The 22,230-nt window shown below is 48.1% G+C and overlaps 1 protein-coding gene across 2 annotated transcripts; it reads right to left on the bottom strand.

Annotated features, from left to right (window-relative positions):
• Positions 1–790: 790 nt before the first annotated feature.
• Positions 791–19,365, bottom strand: Lamp1 (lysosomal associated membrane protein 1). Of its 2 annotated transcripts, none has more exons than XM_052162029.1 (9): positions 19,088–19,365; positions 11,941–12,065; positions 8,501–8,720; positions 7,750–7,908; positions 4,805–4,983; positions 3,642–3,761; positions 2,407–2,473; positions 2,151–2,321; positions 791–1,709 (listed from the first exon to the last, which is right to left on the bottom strand). In XM_052162029.1, the coding sequence occupies exons 1-9, from the start codon at positions 19,131–19,133 to the stop codon at positions 1,570–1,572; spliced, it is 1,227 nt and encodes a 408-aa protein (XP_052017989.1). In that variant the 5' UTR covers positions 19,134–19,365; the 3' UTR covers positions 791–1,569. The 2 variants fall into 2 exon arrangements, with proteins under 2 accessions (XP_052017989.1, XP_052017990.1); XM_052162030.1 differs by having other exon boundaries at positions 11,941–12,062; positions 19,088–19,364.
• Between the last annotated feature and the right edge of the window lie 2,865 nt (positions 19,366–22,230).

Here is a 22,230-nt window from a genome sequence, read left to right as displayed (position 1 = left end):
AGCTGCTGCTTTCAGTCAGACCAAGAAGTTGGAGCCTGCAACCCTGCCAGTGACCCCAAGAAAGCCTGCCTGGAGACAAGGCTTTCCTCTCCCCAGAGACAGGACTGGGACGCTAAGTTCCAGGCCACAGGCAGAGCTTGCCTGCCAGCCTGCATTCTCTGCACGGCTTTGGTTTCAGAAGTCGGAGGCACATGTAGCTTCTTCTAGGGAGGTGGTCTACAAGATGGGGCTGGGGCACTTGAAAATGGGGACCTCTCAAAACATGAACACAGTTGCTGTGGTCCCTGGAGGAGTTTCTCAAGTCTTTTCAACTTCCACCAGCAAGCAGAGGAGATACTGCAGGAGTCTGGACAGGTCATGAGCATTGGCCTCTTCAACTCACTTCCTGTTTGATGTGTATAAGGTTCTTGTGACATAGGTGCAGTGCTGCTGGAGACTATAATCACACCGCCATATTATCATCACCAAAGACTCATCTAAAAGCCACACATGGTAACACATGCTTCTTACCCCAGCACTGGGAGGCAGAAGCAGAATAAGCTTCACAGAAAGACCAGCCTGAGCTACATGAAATCCTACCTCAAAACAACAACCAGCCATGTAAGAGACTCAGACTCTAGAGCCATGACAAGTAACATTTCTCATAGGCTGACCAGAAGCCTGGCTATCCCAACACTGTCCCATACCTTGAGCACATGAAGAATACCTTCCTCTCCCCAGATTGCCAAAAATCCCATTAGCATCACACCTACGGCTCTCTTGCTGGGTCACAGAAGCACGAGTCCAGACAGACAAAGAAGGAGACGTTTTATTAGCATCGTTACAGGCAATGCGCTGAGTGAGCTGAGGCTCAGTGTCCAGTCAGTGTACAGCCCACCTCCCCTGCGAACAGGTCAGCAGTGTGAATCTAGTGTCGGACACAGTGCAGAAACAGGGCCACCCTGAACGCCAACAGAAGACTGGAAACCATTTACAAAAAAGCAAATAAAAATAATGCCATTTTCTATTTAGGAAAGTGGCAGCTCACGGGTGGCAGAGCACAGAAACACCAGGGGGCGTGCCCAGCCAGATGCCAGAGTCTGGCCCCCGGGCTAGGCAGCCCAAGCCAAGTGTCCAGAGGTTGACCCGGTGCGTGCCTGTGTGGCAGGACCTCCTGCCCCCGTTTGCTTCTCAAGTGTGCAGCCTAATCATCAGCCAGCCTTCCAGCCCGTGTCTGGACCAGAGATTCCCTTTGTAAGGCTTAAATCTGAGTAAAAGAATGAAGAACCAAACACCAAGTCTTAAAAGTCAAGTGAGCGGAGCCTTCTGTCCTCTTTAGAGCTCTACTTTGGTAACATATTAACATTTAACCAGTTAGCAAAATATTTAACCCAGTTAGCAAAATTAACACCGTCATTTCAATAGTTACTCCTTTGTGCATAGTAAATGTTGCAAGATGAACTTCACATTTGATAAAGCAGATTTGAAAACAGTTTGCCAGAAAGTGTGCCTCCCTTCCACGCCTATCTAAGCTTGGGGATGTGAGAACAGGCCCCTGTGCGTCTGTCTGTGGCGCACTTGCCCACCAGGCTAGATGGTCTGATAGCCGGCGTGACTCCTCTTCCTGCCGATGAGGTAGGCGATGAGGACGATGAGGACCAGCCCTGCCAGGGCCCCGCCCACAGCAATGGGGATCAGCATGTTGTTACCATCCTGCACACACTCTTCCACTGCAAGAAAGGCAACCCAGGGCATTCACTCCAGGGCCCGCCTGCCTGCCTGCCCTGCCCACTTGCCCCTCCCCAGCCTAAGGGGAAAGGATGAGGCCAGGCTGGGGACAAAATGCTTAGCACCTCTGGGAAATCTATAGACTCAGTGTTTCCTCTACAGCTGGATGGTCCCAGGTGCCTCCACCCAGGTTAGAATGAATGGTCCTGACCACTGAACCATCGGTCGGCATTCACAAAGAGCCCAACTTTCACAACAAGTCACTCTCTGCCATCTCTTTCCTCAGCCAAAACGTCCTTACCTCACCCATCCCTACAGTTCCTTCCCTACAAAGGGAAATCTCAAGCTGGGCAGAAGGAAGGTCTTTGCAGAGGAGAAGGGTGCTTTGCTCCCTGCCCATATCCTGGTCCCACAAAAAGTTCTACGATGCCTCTGCTACTTACCAGACCCAAACCTGTCACTCTCCACCTTGAAAGCCTGGACCTGCACACTGAAGACATTGAGGGAGAGCGCCTTGCTGACATAGATGCGCTCCTCCGTGCTGCACTTGTAGGAGTTCCCGACGGTGGCCTGAAGAGCTTTCAGCGAACTGTTGGAGGCGCTGAACATGGGCTCTGTAATGTGAGACACAGTCTGCTCAAGCCCGGGCTGCCCTGGGTGAGGAGAGCATGAACTGAAGGAAGGAGGGAGCCGTCTCACCTCTGGCATCAGAAAGAGTCATATTCAGCTGGACTCCTTTCAGGAAAAACAGGCTAGAACTGGCATTCTGAAAGAAAAGACAATCTTCAGCCAGCACACGGTGGGGGGCAACACCCAGTCAATAGGACCTCTACATTTGCAGCACAAAGACAGCAACATTTCGGTTCCCTCTTTCAGAATTCTGTTTTTAGGCCCTCTGAAAAGAGCAGCCAGTGTTCCCAATCACTGAGCCACCACTCCAACTCCCCAACTTTTTTTTAATACAGGTTGTCACTATGTAACCCAGTGAACACTTAAACCTATGTTCCTGTCTGCACCTCTCAGTACTTGGATTAAAGCATACACCAGCATGCCCCAAACCTGAGACCTCTGTTAGCACCAGGTTACCCACTAAAATGGAGACAAGAGGAACCATGCTATTTACAAATATCTTTAGAATGGTACAGAAAAATTTAAAATCCATTATAAGAAATTGTCAATAAGCCCATATTTGTGCTGAGCGGTGTGTGTGTGGTGGCATACACCTTTAATCCTAGTGCTCTGGAGGCAACGATGGGGAAATCTCTGAGTTTGAAGCCAGCCTGGTCTACAGAGTGAGTTCCAGAATAGCCAGAGCTACACTGAGAAAGCCTGTCTGGAAAAACAAAACACCAAAAACTTATGCTGGCTGGGAGACATGCAGGAGTCCCAGGCACAGCATCAGCCAGCACCACAGACAGACCCTTCCCAGTGCCATGTACACAGTGTCCTTTGCAGTGCACATAAGGCTTTTCCTGGGAGACAGTACAACCAGGAGCAAGCGGGCTGGAGAAGCAGGTGGCCCAGCCTGGCCTTCACGCTCTGCTCTCTCTAGCTACCCCAGTCACCAAGCCCTTGGTGACTCCCCAGATGTGAGCAGAATAAATGATGTCAGTGTGTATTTGTTGGTGAGAAGTGAGGAGATTCCTGACTGCCACCACACCAAGGGTGTGAAACAGGTGGCACAAAAGGAGCCCAATGAATATGTCCCAAGTGACAAAAGACTCACCATTCCCCCCCCCCCCACACACACACCCCAGGGCTGGAGAGATGACTTAGCGGTTAAGAGCACTGACTGCTCTTCCAAAGGTCATGAGTTCAAATTCTAGCAACCACATGGTGGTTCACGACCATCTGTAGTGAGATCTGACACCCTCTTCTGGTGTGTCTGGGGACAGCAACAGTGTACTTACTAATACTACTACTACTAGACTCACCATCCCAAACTGCAATTCCAGGGCACTATTCTTGTTTACCACTTTCAGGGTCACCAACTGGTCGCCACAACTCCCAGTAAATGTGTCATTTGGGTCGACGTTGAATGCTCTCGTCACAGTCTGACAAGAAAAGCAAATAAGTTATCATTTAGGCTCTGATGACCCTTTTACATCACAGTCAACAGCACTACTAATGGTTGATGGAGCAGACACCCACTCTAACAAGTCAGGAGGAACCATTAACCACACCTGGCAGGCTTCTGAGTTCCCAAATAGTGCCTACTATTCAGAATGCTGTGCCTTGCAAAAATGTCTTGTATTGGTCCCTGTGATGGCTTTTCTTTGTGTCAACTTGACTACATCTGGAATTAACTAAAACCTAAGTGGCTGGATACATTCATGAGGGATTTTTTTCTTAATTAAATCATCTGTGGTGGGAAGACCTATTTCTTTTGAGGTGGGACGATTCCCCTTTAAGCTGGGCCACTCTCTGGCAGCCTATATAAGAGACAGAGGAAGAGTGCACTTCGTCTGCTTCTCTTGCTAGCAGGTCCATTTCCTTCACTATCATTAGAGGCTACCTCTTTGGGATTCTGGTGTATCAGGAAGACCAGATATCAGATCAGCCCTGTGAACTGAACGACTACTGTATTTCTGAACAAGCTGAACTACAGCCTATAAACCATTCTAATAAATTACACACACACACACAAAAAAAAACCCTATACATCTTTCTTAAGTTCTGCTCCTTTAGAGAACCCTAACACAGCCCTTGATGCTTTTTCTAGCTTTTTCTAGCCTCAATGCCTCAACTGGTCCTTCTGCTGCCAGGCATCCACCCTTTCAGAGTGGCTAAAACTACAGGTGCCTACAACCTTGGCTTGGCTCAACTACACACAAGTGTCTCCCATCCCACAGATATTGTTCCTGTCAGAGGATAAACAAATAACACAAAGTTTGAGTAATAAAAGCTGAAGGAAAATGTAATGTTCCGCCTAGGATTAAGGCACTTCTGTGAGCTGCCAAGTCCGCTAGCCCCTTGGGCTCTCATGAGCCCCTGCGCTGCCTTCCCCGGTCTACACAACTGATGACAGTATATCCTACGGAACAGACTGAAGCACCACACTCCTTCGGTGAGTAGCAGCAAACCACCATCTCCCTACCTTGTTGTCTGTCTTCAGGTATGTGATGTTCAGTTGCAGGGCCATAGAGGCCAGCAGGCAGGTTCCATTGTCACCAGTCACATTGTACTTGGACACAATGGGGTTTGTGGGCACAAGTGGTGGCGAGGGGGTGGGTGGTCCAGTGGTTGGGGAAGGTCCATCCTGTGAACAGCGTGTCTCTGCAGGGACAGTAAAGACAGTTGGAAGGGCAGTTTAAAATCCAGCTTGCTTACAACTACCCCAGACGCTGGAGTGTCTGTTACAAATGGAGACACCTCTGACCTCCGCAGGGCACTTCTTCACCCTGCATCTGATAGGCACATGGACAGTGGGTTCTGGGAAGCAGAGAGAAGACCCAGAACCCTCTAGCCCACTTGTCGCCAACCCCCCCCCCCCCAATATTTTCCCCATCTTAGCCTTCCTTCTCAGTGAGCAAGCAAATATACTGAGACCAAGAGAAGGCTTTACCCCGCCACAAGGGAGTGAGGTCTAGCTCACATCATATACATGAATGTAGCATGAATTCAAGTATTTACACTAAGCTGTCACATGGGAGACACTGTGTTAGAAACAAGACAGGAACTCTTGACTGTCAGGCCCTGGCCAGGCCTGCCATTTATAAAACACACAATTAACTACAGCTGCATGTTATCAACAAGGATGTGCAGGGGCCTGCTGGGAGAGGAGAAGGGAGGGAGTCTGTTTCCGAGGCTGTTACTGCTAACTTTTCAGTCTGGAAGAATCTCTCATCTATTTAAGTCTCAGATAACAACCCTTCAAGATTAAAGCCTGGGAAGCCTGGCTGGAGGGGTGAGCTTGACGGCTGAAGTGTCTGAGAGTGTCCTGGGACCCTGAGTAACCCCCAGCACCCGGGTTGGGCAGTTCACCATTTCCCACAGACCCAACGGAAAGCCAACACTTCTGGCCTCCTCAGGCGTGGGTGTACATAACACATAACAAGAACCACAACAGGAACAGTGACAACATCAAAAGAGGCGTAGATAAGGAGGCCAAGTTAAATGCTCTGTGAACCTGCCTGAAACTACACCCAGAGCAGACCCAGCGTTGACCTCTGCCCTCGGTGGCACCTGTCCTCAAGCACATGCTCACACATACTCAATCAGACCTCCCACCAACCCCACCCCCCAAAGGAAAAGAGAGTAAACTAAGTCTGCTGGTGACCTGGAAAGCCCGGTGCCTGACGCGTCCTGCACCATACACCTGGTGGGACCTTGGTGTGGCCTTCTTGGGCCTGCAGCAGTATTACCTACAGCCCTCTCCAGGCTGAGAACCAACTGCCCGCCTATCTTTAGCAAAGTACCTGTTCTTCACGAAAGAGCCAGGGCCAGCTAGCACTTTATTTCCCCTTTTTAAAAAAAGTCACATTATGTGTTTAAGTGTTTTGCCTGAAGCTGGGCATAGTAGCGCACACCTTGAGTCAAAGCACTTGGGAGGCAGGTGGACCTCTGAGTTCAAGGTTAGCCTGGTCTATAGAGTTCTGGGATAGCCAGGGCTACACAGAGAAACTCTGACTTGAAAACCCCCCAAAGTTTTGCCTCATTTAGGGGTTGAATGTGTGCCTAGTGCTCAGGGAGCCAGAAGAGGTCGCCCTAGAACTGGAGTTAGAGAGAGCTGGCAACCACCACCCCGGTGGGGGGTCAAGCCCAAGTCCTCTGAAGAGCAGTCAATGTTCTTTAACTGCTGAGCCATCTCTCCAGCTGCATTTTATTTCCTTTAAACAAGATTTGTTAAGTGCCCAAGTTTTCTTTGGTCTGACCATTTATAGTAACAGGAGGAGTTAACTCAAGGCTTCCTTCCTGGTCAAGCCTGCCTGTGTTGCCTACAAACACATGTGTACACACTCATGTGAAATTGTGTTAAATAACAATTATTAGGAAACTATGAAAGCAGACCAGAAGCTTAAGAATACATCACTCAGGTGTAGCAGGTAGGAAGTGTTGCAGGCTTACAGCCTGAGTACTCACCCCACCGGGCAGAATGACTCCCAAGGGGTGAGCTCCCGCTACATGCATGCACTGCACCTCGTGTGTGTGTGTGTGTGTGTGTGTGTGTGTGTGTGCGCGCGCACATCTGTCCTGCACATGGCTGAGCAAGCGTAACAGGATGCTGGTCAGTCAGCACCTAGATGACCTGGACGTTTGTCTGCAAATACTCGCTGCTCCCAATTTTGACTCTGGCTTCCATCTACTAAATGTGTGATGGCAGTCAATAGAAAAGGGGCACTGCTATAAAGATCAGATGCAGAGAGGTTGGTAAAGGGCCTCAACCAAACAAAGTCAGCATCTTTCAGAACCACCTATTTCTTCTAATTATGTCTGGCTCATGTGTGTGGGTTGTCTTTTACCCTTTGTTCTGTCAATAACACCTTTGTTTTTAAACTTTAGGTGGCAGACTAGGGTCATCTGCTGAGAAAACATACACACTCCACCCCTGGCCTGCAACTGACTTAGAACTGAGACAGCACCCAAGTTAGCTCTCTCCACAGTCACACCAGTCTTCATTAGGGTTACGCAAGAAGCCTGAGAAGGAGAGATAGCAAGGACAGGCAACCAGGTCAGTCTGTGAGAAACCACATGCCCTCACCTTTCCAAAGGACGATTTCAGAGCTAACTGACAGGATTTGGGGCGAAGTGGCAACTGGACCCACTAGCTTGGCAAACTGATGCAGGCCAGGGGTCACAGCTCCTCCAGAGATGCCGGAGCTGGTCTGAGGAAGCCGCCTTACAGGCAGAGGGTTTGGGCTCCACCCACAGGATCACTCCGCGTTCTGTGCATGACTGACACCAGCTTGTATGAGCCAAGTTTCTATCCTCCTAATCAGGATGTGCCCACTCTCATCTTTTAAACGTAGAGGGACTGCCAGATGGAGGTAGACTCCATCCACTGTGGAGTGTCACCTGCAGCCTCGTCACTCAGCACCTTACCTTCCTTGCTGAAGTTGCTACCCGACAGGTAGGCCTGGATAGTGGCATCCTGGAGCACAATGGTCACATTATTCCTGTAGACCCGGATATCACTGACACATCGGTATGTTTTGTTGATGTCTGCTTTGATGTCAGTTGTGAAGTTCACGGTGTGAATCCCTGTATCCCAATCAACAAACAAAACAAAACGCAATGTGTTCGCCAGTACCTGAGTCAGAAGTGACTTATACCATCATCTTGTATTCTTTTGTTTGTTGTGAAGCTTAAGAACAGTTTTATTGGAGTTTAAAAAGAAAAACATCAGCCGGGCAGTGGTGGTGCTTGCCTTTAATCCCAGCACTCGGGAGGCAGAGGCAGGCGGATTTCTGAGTTCGAGGCCAGCCTGGTTTACAGAGTGAGTTCCAGGACAGCCAGGGCTAAATCAAAAAAAAAAAAAAAAAAAAAAAAAAAAAAAAACCAACCCCCCCCCAAAAAAAACCATCGTGAGGGCAAGCTGTAAATCTCAGGGACTGAGAGAGGAGAGGGATCCCGTGCCATGTGCACATGCCAGCATGCAGTGGCCCATGACAAAGCCTATGGACAGAGAAGCATACGCAGGCTCTGCAAGCATCTAAAAGAAGGGGGCAGAAAGGACAAAGAAGCAATGGCTCAGAAGGGCAGGTAGAAACAGTGGCCCCTCAGGTGGCTCTTGGAAAGGCAAGTTCTCTACCCTTCCCTTCGGATCTGCGTGTTTTATACGAATGAGTCTTACCTTTGATGCTGGCATTGGGAAAAAATTGTGTGTCTGATAAGTTATACGTAAAATACATATGCTGGACACTGTAGAGTGTTGTATTTTTTGTGAAGTTAAGTTTCAGTAAATGTCCGCTTCCAAAAGTAATTGCGAGGCTGGGTTCAGAACCATTTTCTTTACCACAAGAACTGCTGTTTTTCAGTACGTCTGCAGAGGCTGGCAGGGTCATGTTCGAGATCTAGGACAAATACAATTCCAATGCGACTCCATGAGAATGTATGTTAAGAAGCGCTGCCATGCAGGCTGATGGACACTGCGTGTGTTTCTAATCAATCCTAAAGCAGTCACTCACACACTCTCACTTGGTGCAGCATCTGTACAAAGTTAGTGCAATGTAGCTCAGTACGTGCAAACAATGTGTATGACGTAATCCGGGGTAGTCAGCATTCCCATCTTCTTCAGACATTTCTGAGCATTCTGAAATCCTAACCAGCTGTGGTAGATATGAGTACAGTGTTCTATAAAGTATTCAGTTTTAGCAAAACAATAAAAAGCTCACTGCATCTCACTACTAACAGAAACAGGCTGACAAGTAATCCAGTGTGAGAGACCTGGCAGAGTCAGGGTCAACCTGCTTCCCACTCATTGTGTGCACACCTTAATTCCAACACGCAGGAAGCAGAGGCAGGAAGACATAAGCTTGAGACCCGCCAGTGCTGTGCAATAAAGTACAGTGTAAATATAAAATTTAGAAAATCCTACTATTAATTTCATTTTATAAAAGAATGAAAGCCAAAGTTACCTTGAAAGTAAAGGATCTAACTTAATGCTACTTCTTTTTTGGAATAAAAATGTCTTTAAAGAGTATTTACAAGGGTGCGAGATTGAGCTCAACTGGTCCTGTCACGCACACATGAAGCCCCAACCTTTCTTCAGCACTGCATAACCTGAGCGTGATGGGCAAGCCTGTACTCCCAGCGCGTGGGAGCTGGAAGCTGGAGGGTCAGGGATTCCAGGTCACATTGGGACATGGGATACACTGTCACTCTCAACACAAACCAACCCTCACCAACCCCAGGCCCCTAAATTACCAAAGACAAACACCAGAGGTGGGCAGAACGGCTCAGTGGGTAAATGCACCTGCCACCAGGCCCAACAACCTGAGCTCAATCCAAGGACCCATTGGGTAGAGAGATCAATTCCCAAGTTGTCGTCTGGCTTTTTTTTCTTTTTTTCTTTTCTTTCTTTTTTTTCTTTTTCTTTTTTTTTTTTTTTTTTTTTTTGGTTTTTCGAGACAGGGGTTCTCTGTACAGTCCTGGCTGTCCTGGAACTCACTCTGTAGACCAGACTGGCCTTGAACTCAGAAATCTGCCTGCCTCTGCCTCCCAAGTGCTGAGATTAAAGGTGCCAGCACCGCCTATCCTGTCTTCTGGCTTTTATCCATGTGCTGTGGCACACTACTGCCCACCCCTACTCCACCCCGGGGGCTAAAAAGTAAGCTAAAGGGGCAAAGGGGCTAGAGTGATTGCTCAATGGTTAAGAGCTCTTCCAGAGAGGACCTGGATTATATTCCCAGCACCTACATGATGGCTCGCAACTATCTTAAACTCCAGTTTTTGGGAATCTGACATTCATGGGCACTACACATGTGTACTTCACAGATAGATATGCAGGCAAACACTTATCTACAAAAATAAATAATTAAAATTAATAAAAATAATTATAGCTAGGTGGTGGTGGTGCACGCCTTTAATCCTAGCACTTGGGAGGCAGAGGCAGGCAGATTTCTGAGTTAAGAGGACAGCCAGGTCTACAGAGGGAGTTCGAGGACAGCCAGGGTTATATTGAGAAACCCTGTCTTGAAAAACCAAAGGGGTTGGGGCTGGAGAGATGGCTCAGCAGTTAAGAGCACTGACTGCTCTTCCAAACGCCCTGAGTTCAAACCCCAGGAACCACATGGTGGCTCACAACCACCCATAATGAGATGACGCCCTCTTCTGGAGTGTCTGAAGACAGCTACAGTGTACTCACATATAATAAATAAATACATCTTAAAAAAAAAATCAAACAAACAAAAAACTAAATGGGGAAAAAGTAAGAAGCTTCTAAAGGGACTGAGAAATGGCTCAGCAGTTAAGAGCACAGGCCGCTCTTCCAGAAGTCAGGAGTTCAATTCCCAGCAACCACATGGTGGCTCACAGCCATCTGTAATGGGATCTGATGCCCTCTTCTGGCGGGTCTGAAGACAGTGACAGTGTACTCATATACATAAAATAAATCTTTAGAAGCTTCTAAAGGCTTAGACAAGTAATTTATTATTAGACGGCATTTCTCTGATAGCAGACCTTTCTGCATTTACACAGAAACTAGTACAAATGAGTTAGGGACCTTAAACAGCTCTAAGGAAGAGTTACCCTGCAGGACCAATCCCTATCGCCCTCCAGTGCAGAACTGAATGTGGCTGTAAGGGGCTGTGGGAGAGACAGGAGAATTCCAATCAAGAATGGAAAACAAAATGTAATTCAGGATTGAATTACTGATACAGGGTTTCATATAGCCCAGGCTAGGCTTGAACCCCTGAACTTTTTAAGTAGTAGGATTGCAGGTATGGGGTATGTCATGATGCAGGGAGGCATTTAAAAGGGTGATTACATATAATGAGTGTTGTGAAACATTTACTAGCAGGTAATTAAAAAGAAATGCATGATACTCATCTAGTAATCTAAGAACTATAGAAACACAAACTTGCTTTAATGTAACCACTAAGAACATATTTTTGTTTGCTTATTTGTAGAGACGGGGTCTTATTGTGTGGTTCTAAGGCTGGTCTTGAATTCAAAACCTGCTGGCCTCTGCCTCCTTCTGAGTGCTGGGATTAAAGATGTGTGCCATTAGGTTCAGCCTACTAAGAACATCTTTCTTTTTTTTTTTTTTTATTTTAAAGATGTATTTATTATTATATGTAAGTACACTGCAGCTGTCTTTAGACACACCAGAAGAGGGAGTCGGATCTCATTACAGATGGTTGTGAGCCACCATGTGGTTGCTGGAATTTGAACTCAGAACCTTTGGGAGAGCAGTCAGTGCTCTTACCCGCTGAGCCATCTCACCAGCCCAAGAACATCTTTCTTAAAGGAACAGACTATAGCACTGCTCACCAGCCGTCCCTCAGAATACAGCTCTTGGAACAGTGATATTCTGAAGCAAGGGAAGCAGATCATACAAATCCTTGAGAAATGTCAGAATGCTAACTGAGCACCAGGAAAGAAAGCAGTCAGCAAACATGCTGACTTCTGTGAAGGTCTTCAAGGTGGTGATCAAACACTCATCCAGAAAACATTGCCACTCAGCAGCTACCGCAGAGATTACTGATGGGCCCAGAAGCTATTTGCACAAGTGACAAGGCCAGACTAAGGCAGGGCAATTTTTCAAAATCCCACACTGCTGGTGTCTCCTACCTTAGAACCATTTCCAGTCTCGTAGGTGGTCAGAAAGGAGGCAGAGAAGCTGGCCATTATACACGCTGTGCCATTGTTGTCTTTCACCTCAAAGAGTGCGGAGGCGCCATGTGCAAGGCCTGCTGCTTCCAGAAGAAAGAGACAATCATATGACTGCTGTTTTCTCCATCTTCTATTACAGGCTGTGTCCCTCAAACCTGAAGGTGCTCCAACTCTTCATTCCATAGAAACTGCCATCTTCAAGGCTGTTCTGTCAACCTGACAATCTCACCCGCAAGTGCTACCACCAGAGTATTTACCCAAGGCACATGTCTTAAATGATTTCTCTGTAGATGTGATGGGGCCTGAAAGGTATACCGCAGGCAAGCATCAACCTACTCACAAAGCCAAGACAGTCGCAGTGAGTGTTCTCACTGAGATCCCAAACAAAGGGTTACACTCTGGCTCGTTTTTACTTCTCAGAGCAGGGCTGTGGCAGTCATGAGCTCAGGCACAGTGCTTGGATTCTCCCAGCACACAGCCGAGCAATGTTGGACACATTCTCAGCCCATACACGTCAAGGGATGCGCTATCTGTGGAGGTTCAAAGACATACGGAAACTGAAGGTTTTCTAATGAATAATAATGATCTTTTCAGGGCATTTCCTTTCTGACTTGTTAAATACATCTAGTAAAGCTCACACCTGTAATCCTAACACTGGGGAGGCTGAGACAGGAGGATCAGCAGTCTACCAATCCACAGTACAGAGGAGACATAGAAAGTAATAAACAATCCCACTGTCCTAGTCAAGTGCCCAGCAGCATGTGAGACAGCAGTGCTTTCAGCTGGGCACGGCAGTACAACCTTATTCCCAGCATTCAGGAGGAAGGCAGGTCTTTGTGAATTTTAGGCCAGGCTTGTTTACACATAGTGAGTTCTTGGCCAGGTACGACCATACAGTGAGACCGAGTCTCCAGAAAAAAGGCAACAGAGGTGGCATGGTTCTTTGACAACTATCAAGTTTCATTACAGTTTACAGATGAACAAGTCAGGTACCTTTGCTCATTCCAAAGCCAACAACTACACAGCAACAACCACACTATTCAGTGACAAGTCTCTGCTGTTAAAAGCTTGTATATAGTCTTCTAAGGATACTAAAACATGAGTCTGAGGTGTCTACGTGGGAGTGTGAGGCAGGAGGATAACCAGAAGTTTCAGGCTATGAATACAGTAAGTTCAAAGCCTATGAGGAATACATAGCAAGACTTTATCTTAAAAAATAAACTACTGTTTAAAAAATCAAACTTCCAAACATTTTTAGAGTAACTACCACTCACACCAAGAGCCTGACTGGACTAACAGCAAAGCAAATACTGAAACTCATGTTCAAAAAGCTACCCCAGAAGGAAGCAAGCTGCAGCTCACTGCCAGGGAGTCCTGTCTGAGCAGGTTCTATTAAAAGCATCTCCCATGGATGACTAGTGTACCCTGAAAACAGAAGGGCTGGCAAGATGGCTCAGCAAAGGCACTTGCCACCAGGCCTGATGACTGAGTTCCATCCCTGGGTCTCAGATGTTGGAAGGAGAGAAATGAGATGCTCTGGCCTCCTCACATAAGTCCTGGCACATGTGCCCAACACATGCATACACAAATAAAATAACATGTAACTATAAAGTTTCCCCAAAGAGTCCACTATAGCTTACCCTCAACAGCGGATGCAGGGAAGGCAGTGGTGGCACTCGCCTTTAATCCCAGCACTTGGGAGGCAGAGGCAGAGGGGATTTCTGAGTTCGAGGCCAGCCTGGTCTACAAAATGAGTTCCAGGACAGCCAAGGCTACACAGAGAAACCCTTGTCTCGAAAAAACACAACAAAACAAACAAACAAACAAACAAACCAAAAAAAAAGCTGTGGTTGTAGACTTTTAGAAACAGTGGGGGCTGAAGCCACGTGTCAGTTCTTGTAGAGGACATAGGTTTAGTTCCGGCTGACCCTGCAGCCTGCAACCTTCTGTAACTCCACTTCCAGAGGATCCAATGCTTTCTTTTGACCTTCAAGGGCAAGTAATACAAATAAACTCTCCCAATCACATACACATAAAGATTTACAAACAGAGCGTAGCTATTCTAGTGAGTTCCTATTGCTATGATGAAATGCTATGACCAATCACAGCTTGGGGATTCATTCAGCTTACACTTCCACATCACCGCTGGTCACTCAAGAAGTCAGGACAGAAACTCAGGTGGGGCAGGAACCTAGAGGCAAGAGCTGACACAGGCACGAAAGGGTGCTACTTACTGGCTCAATCCCCTGCTTTCTTACAGAATCCAGGACTGCTAGCGCAGGGACGGTGCCACCCACAATGAGCTAGCCCTTTGCCCATCAATCATTAATTTAAAAACTGTCCTACATGTTCCTTCTTTTAGAGGTAGTTTCTCAATCGAGGCTTCTTTATCGCAGTTAACTCTTGCCTGTGTCAAGCTGACATAAAACTATTAAGTGTAATAGTCAAGTGTGGTGGCATACACAGGTAATCTTAAAACTAGATAAGCAAAGGCAGAAAAACCATATAAGTATTTGGCCAACCTGATTTACCTATAAAGTTCTAGGCCAACTCATTGCTACATACCAAGTCTCTGTTTCAGAGAAAGCAACTGAATATAGGGGTCAGAGATGGCTCTGTGGTCAAGAATATTTGCTATTCTTCCACAAGACCCAAGTTTGAGTCCCAGCAGCCAGATTAGGTAGCTCACAACCACCTGTCCAGTTCCAGGCCACCCAACATCCTCTTCTGGCCTATGTGAACCCCCCCTTACACATACACAAAACACCTGTTTAAAAAAAAAAAAAAGACCATCCAGCACTTGGGAGGCAGAAGCAGGCAGATTTCTGAGTTTGAGGCCAGCCTGGTCTACAGAGTGAGTTCCAGGACACCCAGGACTACACAGAGAAACCCTGTCTTGAAACAAACAAACAAACAAACAAACAAACCTAAAGGCCGGAAAGGTCACGGCTTGCAGGACTAAAGCTTCTTGGCCAGAGATGTCCTGAACAGAAGGGCCGAGGTCTAACTGGCCAGCACAGCAGACACCTCTGGCAGCACACAGTCCAGTTCTAACTAGACTATTTTTTCATGAGTGTTATTGTCAAACATACTTTCCCCCAATCTAGTAAATATGCACATTCAAAGGAAAACAAAGTCTTACTAAAATCTGAAATAAACTTTTTGGCTTTTAAGAGCGTGCCTTTTCCTCCGCTCATTAGTTGCTCCCATTCTGTGGTGTGTCTTTCTCTTTCTTAATAACCTGCCTTTAGTTCTACTACCTTAATAAAATAAAATAGAAGGGATGGAGTAGAGAAAGGCCAGCCATTAAGAGCACTGGCTGATCTTTCAGAGGGCCCAGGTTTTATACCTAGCAACAACATGGCAAGTTACAAGAATCTATATATCCAGAATCTATATTCCAGCTCACAAAAATCCAGTTCCTCAAGATTTGATGCCCTCTGCTGGCTTCAGTGGGCACTGCATGCATGCATGCATACACGCAGACACACACACACACACTCATAAGCATAAAACAAACCGGGACAAGGAGATGGCTTAGTGCTTTAGAACACTTGCTGCAGAAGCCCTGGGCTCAGCTCTCGGCATCCAGATAATGGCTCACAACCACCCAAACCATTTATCACTCCAGCTCCAGGGGATCCAATGCTCTCTACTGACCTCTACAAGCATATCCGTGCAGGCAAGGCCTCATACACACAAAACATTATCTTTAAAGAAACTGTTTGGCTGGGCAGTGGTGGCGCATGCCTGTAATCCCAGCACTTTGGGTGGCAGAGGCAGGTGGATTTCTGAGTTCAAGGACAACCTGGTCTACAGAATGAGTTCCAGGACAGCCAGGGCTATACAGAGAAACCTGGTCTTGAAAAAACCAAATCCAAAAAAAAAAAAAAAAAAAAAAAAAAAACCAGAAAAAAAAAATAAAAGAAGCTGTTTAAAAGGCACGCACCACTTAAATACTTCAGCAGAAGAGGTCCTAGTCCCCCCCCTAGTTAACATGCCTGCAGCCAATGGGGCTGAGACAAGAGCAGCTGCCTGGAGTCCCCGCCTGCCTGCTAATGATCACAAAGGCATGTCTCATTTCTCCAGGGGTCAAAGGGCAATGCCGGCTAATTCTTTCAAAACACTACACTTGTGGAAATTCCCTTCTCTGCAACTAGTTAGACAGTGGGCTGCATACATGCCCAAGGCAGAAGCTGTGGACCAAGCTCTGTGACCTTGGAGCCAGCAGCAGCCACCTAACCACCTTGAGATTACACAACTGACAAGGGGAAGAGAGCAAGCAGAGAGGCTGGCTGCCACCACACCCCAGCAGTTCACCATTCCACCAAAGAGTCTTGCTACTTAACCACTTTTGTTTTGAGGCTCTCTTCTTTGCCCAGGAAGTCCTTCTTAACAAGTACTTGTGACACTTTTACTTTGTGACAAGTATATTGCTCAAAGCACTTTTCTTTTCTTTCCTTTTTTTTTGGATTTGGTTTTTTCGATCTCGGTATAGCCCTGGCTATCCTGGAACCCTGCCTCTGCCTCCCAGAGTGCTGGGATTACAGGCGTGCGCCACCACCCCCTGGCTCAAAGCATTTTTCAATTAAATTACTATGACAACCCAAAAGGTTGTCACTATGATTCCCTCCTGCTGAGGTGGAGGCCTAGGAATAACTTGCTTTAAGGTCTCAGGAGTGAGCGGCCTGTTTGTCGGCTTCACTGTGTGGCCTACTGGTCAGCGTTGCTTCTCCAGCACTTGGTGAAGGAGTGCAGGTAAGCTAGCCTGAGCTACTTACATAGTGAGACCTGTCTCCAGCCAACCACACCCTGAATTCTCTTGCTAGACTTACAACCAGTCTCTTCTTATCTAGTGACACATAATCACCTTTGAACATTTAAACAAATGGCCAAAGTTCTACTCCACACACTGCACTGCCACTCCTGAGGCATGACTGCCTCCCAGCTGGCTAGCTGCCATGAGGCTGGGGCAAGCAACGCAGACTGCTGTGGGAGAAAAGTGACAAGTGTTTCTTCTAGATTCAGTTCAGGACTACTGCTGTGGACCCGGCACTTCATGAAAGCACCAGGCAATGCTATGTGTCAGGACTGGGGCTCGTAATAACTCAAAGGAACAGGACACCCACAGGACAGGTGCCAGAGTCTGTCCGTGTGTCCACAGTTAAAGGGCCAGGTCGGGCTGCAGAGGTGGCGCTCAGGAGTTAGGAGAACTGACTGTCTTCCAGAGCTTCTGAGTTCAATCCTCAGCAACCACATGGTGGCTCACAACCATCTTTAATGGAATCGGATGTCCAGAGGTCTGTCAGAAGACAGCTTCAGTGTACTCATATATATAAAATAAACAAATAAATCTTTAAAAAAGTCAGGTCAAGATAACAATATCTGAGTTGGGTCTAACAGAATAGAAACTCAAAATTACAAGACCACTGAAGCACTTGATCACCAAACTAGTAAAGAACTCAAGGTCCCACAACCCAGGCTAACATTGTTTAGACATCTCATCCTTCTGAACTGATGGCGCACATCCAGAAAAGGGAAGGTCCTGGGTTAGCCCCAAAACGGAACAGTCCCATTAAGCAATCATACATACTGGTTTCAGTCCGCACTCGTCTGTTTTCTATTAAGCACTTGAGCAGATAGCAATTAATGCAGGAACAATTGACAATCCCAATGTTGTAGAATTTGTTTTAAGATAAAATTATTTTTGAAGCCACACAACTAAGATCTCAAAGTTGCTAAATTACTTTTGAGAAAGCTGGGACAAAATTTATGGCATAGGGCACTCAATCAGGTTCCCTCTCCACTTTGTTTTTGCCTTGAAACAGTATCTCACTCTGTAGTCCCCGTAGGCCTCCAATTGACAGAAATTCTCCCACATTAGCCTGCTAAGCGCTTAGATTTCAAGTTTAAGCCACCACCGTCACTTTTCTTTTCTTTTCTTAAAAGGATTTCATTACCTAACTCAGGCTGACCCAATCTTAAAATTCCCCTGCCTCAGCCTCCAAAGTCTAACAAGTGTGAGTCACCACTGATTAGTTTTATTCATTCATTCGTTTATTTAATTTTTGCAACAGGGTCTCCGGTCCCGGCTGTCTTAGAACCCAGAATGGCCTGTTAAAGAGATCCTCACTGCCTCTCTCTGGTGCTGGATTAAAGGTGTAAACCACTATGCAAGCCAGAGGATAGTTTCAAAAACATGAAGAGGCCTAATCTGGTGTCTTGCTTTTATCCCAAACAGCATTTAGGAAGCAGAGGCAGTGAGTGAGAACGTGAACCTGTGAGTTTCTGCATGTTCCACAGGGTTGAGACCCCCCCCTCTTATTTTTAAAGTATAAGCATTCTAAGGGTTTAAGTATTTTTGGCTGTGCTGGAGATTTAAGTCCAGTAGTTACCAAGCCCTGTGGACTCTCCTAACCAAGCCATTCTGACACGACAGGACTTGTCTCAGCAACGCGTATTCTAGTTACACTACTTAACCGTGACGGGTCCCAGGTCCCCGAACAAGGCTTCTGGTTTGAGGCCCCCCGAGTAAGCGCACCTCTCACGGGCCAAAGAGTTCGTTTCATACAAGCAGCCACATTAAAAAAGGGAAAAAGCAAATTCCGTAAAGTCACAGTCACACAATTTCGGGGTCTGATGGGTCCTGACAGGCGCTCGGGGCTTCGTGAGCGTCCGTGCCCGGCGATCCGCTCCTGCAGACGCCGGCACCGCAGCGAACCCCTCCGCGTTGCTGGGATACAGCGGCGAGGAAGGGCACCCCAGGCAGGGGCGGGGGCAGCGCCGGTGCCTCTCTCGGGGTAGCTCGGAGGCGGCAGCACTGCCGAGCAGGAACTCCATCCCGGCTCCTTCCAGGGCGCCTCAGCCTGGGCTCCCACCCCGCACCTGCGTCCTGAGGCCCGCACGGGCTCCGAGGCGGCGAGCGCCACTGCGGAGCGGAGTGGAGCAGCCCGGCCGGCTCGAGGCCCACTCGACGCCCGCGGCCCGGGCGCCCCGTTCCCGCCCGGCCTGGCGCCCCTGGCGCCCCGTTCCCGTCCGTCCCGAGACGCCGACGCCGCCCGGCCCTCCTTCCCTCCCTCCTTCCTTCCCTCCCTCCAGGGCTCACCCAGCAGCAACAGGAGCAGCGGCTGCCGGGCGCCGGGGGCCGCCATGGCGCGACGCAGCCGAGGCCGGAGGACGGCGGTTGCGCGGGCGGCGAGGCCGGCGGGAGGGCGCGTCCACCGACTCGAGAGGCCCGGCAGCTGCGGCGCCGGCACCGAGAGGACCCTGCGGCCGGCAGCGCCTGTCACGTGAGCAGGGCCGCGCCCGCTGGTCACGTGAGCCGAGGGTCTCGCGAGAGCCCGGCCGCCCTCCCGGCCGCCCGCCCGGCCGCCGCTTACTCTCCTCGCTTCTCCGGGAGTCTCCGCGCCGCACGGATGTCGTCACGTGCCGGCCCGCGTCACGTGGGCGCGCGCCCACGTGACGCGCCGCCATCCGGGCCTTTGCCCCCAGTGTCCTGAAATGGAAAGTAGGTTGTAGCGTTGAGAAAGGAAAGGAGAAACGCTGCTGGAGAGAGTGAGGGTGGAAACAGGAAGCCGCGAAGGCTGGACCGAGCCCCGTGGGCGAGCTGCATGGCACCGTTCAGGTCCAAGCCCCCGAAGGCCTGCAGCCCAGGCGCAGGCTGACATCCACGTCTAGGTCAATAGCAGTGTTTACATCCAAGGACAGTGTGCACATCCGGGTCCAGGTGGGCATTCGCATCTAGACCCGTGCCCTAGTCCCGGCCTGGCCTCCACTTTCAGGCCCACAGGCTACCTCTAGGTCCAGACTAGTGTCTCGGGCCAGCCCCAAGTATGTCCATGCCCCATTCGGTGGTCCAGGCTGAGGACAGTCCTTAAGGACACGTAGACGGTGGGAAAGGCACTTTTTAAAAGATAGGATTTCAGTATGTCTCTCTAGCTGGCCTCAAACTTAGAGAGATCTGCCTGCCTCTTCCTCCTGAGTGCTTGGATTACATGTGTGGGCGCAGTGTTTTTTGCATTCCTGATTGTTAAAAGAGTTTGTTGATTGTCATCTGACCTATTTCCATGAAGAATTCAATACTAAAATATCATCCTCTTTTGTGAATGTCACACTCAAAACTCAACGGTTTGTTTGTTGTTTGGAGGACATGCTGTCTGCCTAAAGCCCGGGTTGACTGAAACTTGTTGTATGGACCAGGCTGGCCCCACCCTTCGGCCATTTATCCTGTCAGTACTGCAGAGGTTATGGATGTGTGCCTCCATGACATGAATAATCCGAGCTTTTGTGTTATTTTGTTTTGGAGACAGTGTTATGTAACCCTGGCTATCCGGGACTAAAGGCCAGCGTCACCATATCTAAAAAGTCCCTGAGTTTTAGCTTGAGGATCCCTCCTGTTAGAGATTTTTCATTCAAGCTAAGTTCTTCCTCCTCAGAATTGTAGACCTAGTGATAAAACTTAAAAGCTGTTATGTAGTGGAGTAGTTTATTCTGTGACCAGAGAAAAAGAAAAAAGAGTGGTTGAAGAGATGGCGCATTTGTGTAGGACCTTGGTTCCAGTCTCACTACCCACATGGTTCACAACTATTTGTAACTCCAGTTCCAGGGAACCTGGTGCCCTCTTCTGACCTCTGAGTGCCCCACACATGCCCATGACCCACAGACATACATTCAGGAAATACTCTCAGACACAAAATAAAGTGACATTTTGAAAAGAAACAGGGAGAAATGGAGCAAAGATCAGTTTCTAACCCAAAGGAAGAACGAGGTCCTTTTTAAGATGGAGATATGGGGTGGGCGTGCAGTCCTTTAACCCAAGATGTGGGAGGCGGAGACAGGTGTACCTCTCTGCATTCTAAGCCAGCCAGGGTTACTTACTGTCAAAAAAAGGAAGTGGAGCAAGGTAGAAAATTAGAGTGAGGTATGGGGCACAAGCTTGTGGCCCCAAGACTCTGGTTACTTCCCCGTTGCTGTGATAAAACCCTCTGATCAAAGCAACTTAGGATTTATTTGTTGCCAGAGAGTTAGGAGTCCATTATCATCTGTTATTACCATGAGCATGGTGGTAGGTAAGCCAGGTGGCCCTAGAGCAGCAGCTGAGAGGTTACATTTTGATCCCTAACAGGAAGCAAAGAGCATCCTGGGATGGCTTTCTTGTGACGTGGTCTGTCAGCAGTCCTGTAGCAATGTTGTCCAGTAAATGAAAATGGTTTCTGGCTTTAGATTGCTCTCTGAAGTAGAGAACTAACTTCAGGCACAGTCTGAGGACTTCTAAGATGTCCGTTTCTCCCAAATATTCTGATATCAAACCCGCCAATTAATTTTTTGAACAGAAACAAAAGCCTCCTACCGAGTTGTGCTTTTGGGCTCCACGGTCCTTTTTATTTTGTCATTATTGGTGATGGACAGAACCCTTGAAGCATCTCCAGCATTCCTGCAGCTAAGATGTAGCTATTGGCCAGAGTACATCTGAGGTAGAACGTGGCCCCATGGATGCAGGGATAGTGCTGGAGCACAAGTGTCAAGCACGGAGGAGGAGCTGGCTGTGCCTGGTCCTCTCGGGTGGAAACTGTCTCCAGCTTCATTCCTGGCTGTCCCATGGCTGCTGCTTGGCCTGCATTCTTCTGCATCGTTGTCTGCGATCCTGTGAGCTGCTCTGAGGCCCTTCAGCCTATCTGTTTAGAGCACATGTGGACAGTCTAGTGTGTACAAGGAGAGTCCTCCCAAGTGCCACACTGACAGAAGGATAGGGCATAGAAGTGAGAGGCCTAGCAGATGTGTTTTTAAAGAGTAAAGAATGTTAAAGCACTACAGTGAATTCATATTGCTTTTCTCTTTGAAGTTTTAATATTTTATATGTATGGGTGTCTTGCCTGCAAGTCTGTGCACCGCTTGTATGCAGGTGCCCATAGGGCCAGAGGTATGAGATCCCTCCTAGAGCTGGAGTTAAAGGCTATTGTGACCCATACAGTGTTGTGCTACGAATGGAGCCCAAGTCCTCTGCTAAAGCAGTATTCTCTCTTAGATGCTGAGCCCTGTCTTCACACCCATCTCATGTGTCCTAATGCATTTCTAAGTCTCTCCTTAGGGTGCTCACAAGGTTGCTCACCCACTGGCTGCTCCAAGCACCAAACGCTGTTGTTCAGTCCCTGACAATGGTCAGCTTTTACTGGTCTCCTTTGTATTTATACCTCATTAGTTTGTTTTCTAAAGTTATAAGGACAGAATTTTGGGCTGGAAAGATGGCTC

The sequence above is a fragment of the Apodemus sylvaticus genome, chromosome 18, assembly GCF_947179515.1.
Source record: "Apodemus sylvaticus chromosome 18, mApoSyl1.1, whole genome shotgun sequence".
Taxonomy (NCBI): Eukaryota; Metazoa; Chordata; class Mammalia; order Rodentia; family Muridae; genus Apodemus; species Apodemus sylvaticus.
This window is presented reverse-complemented; position numbering and strand designations above follow the sequence as displayed.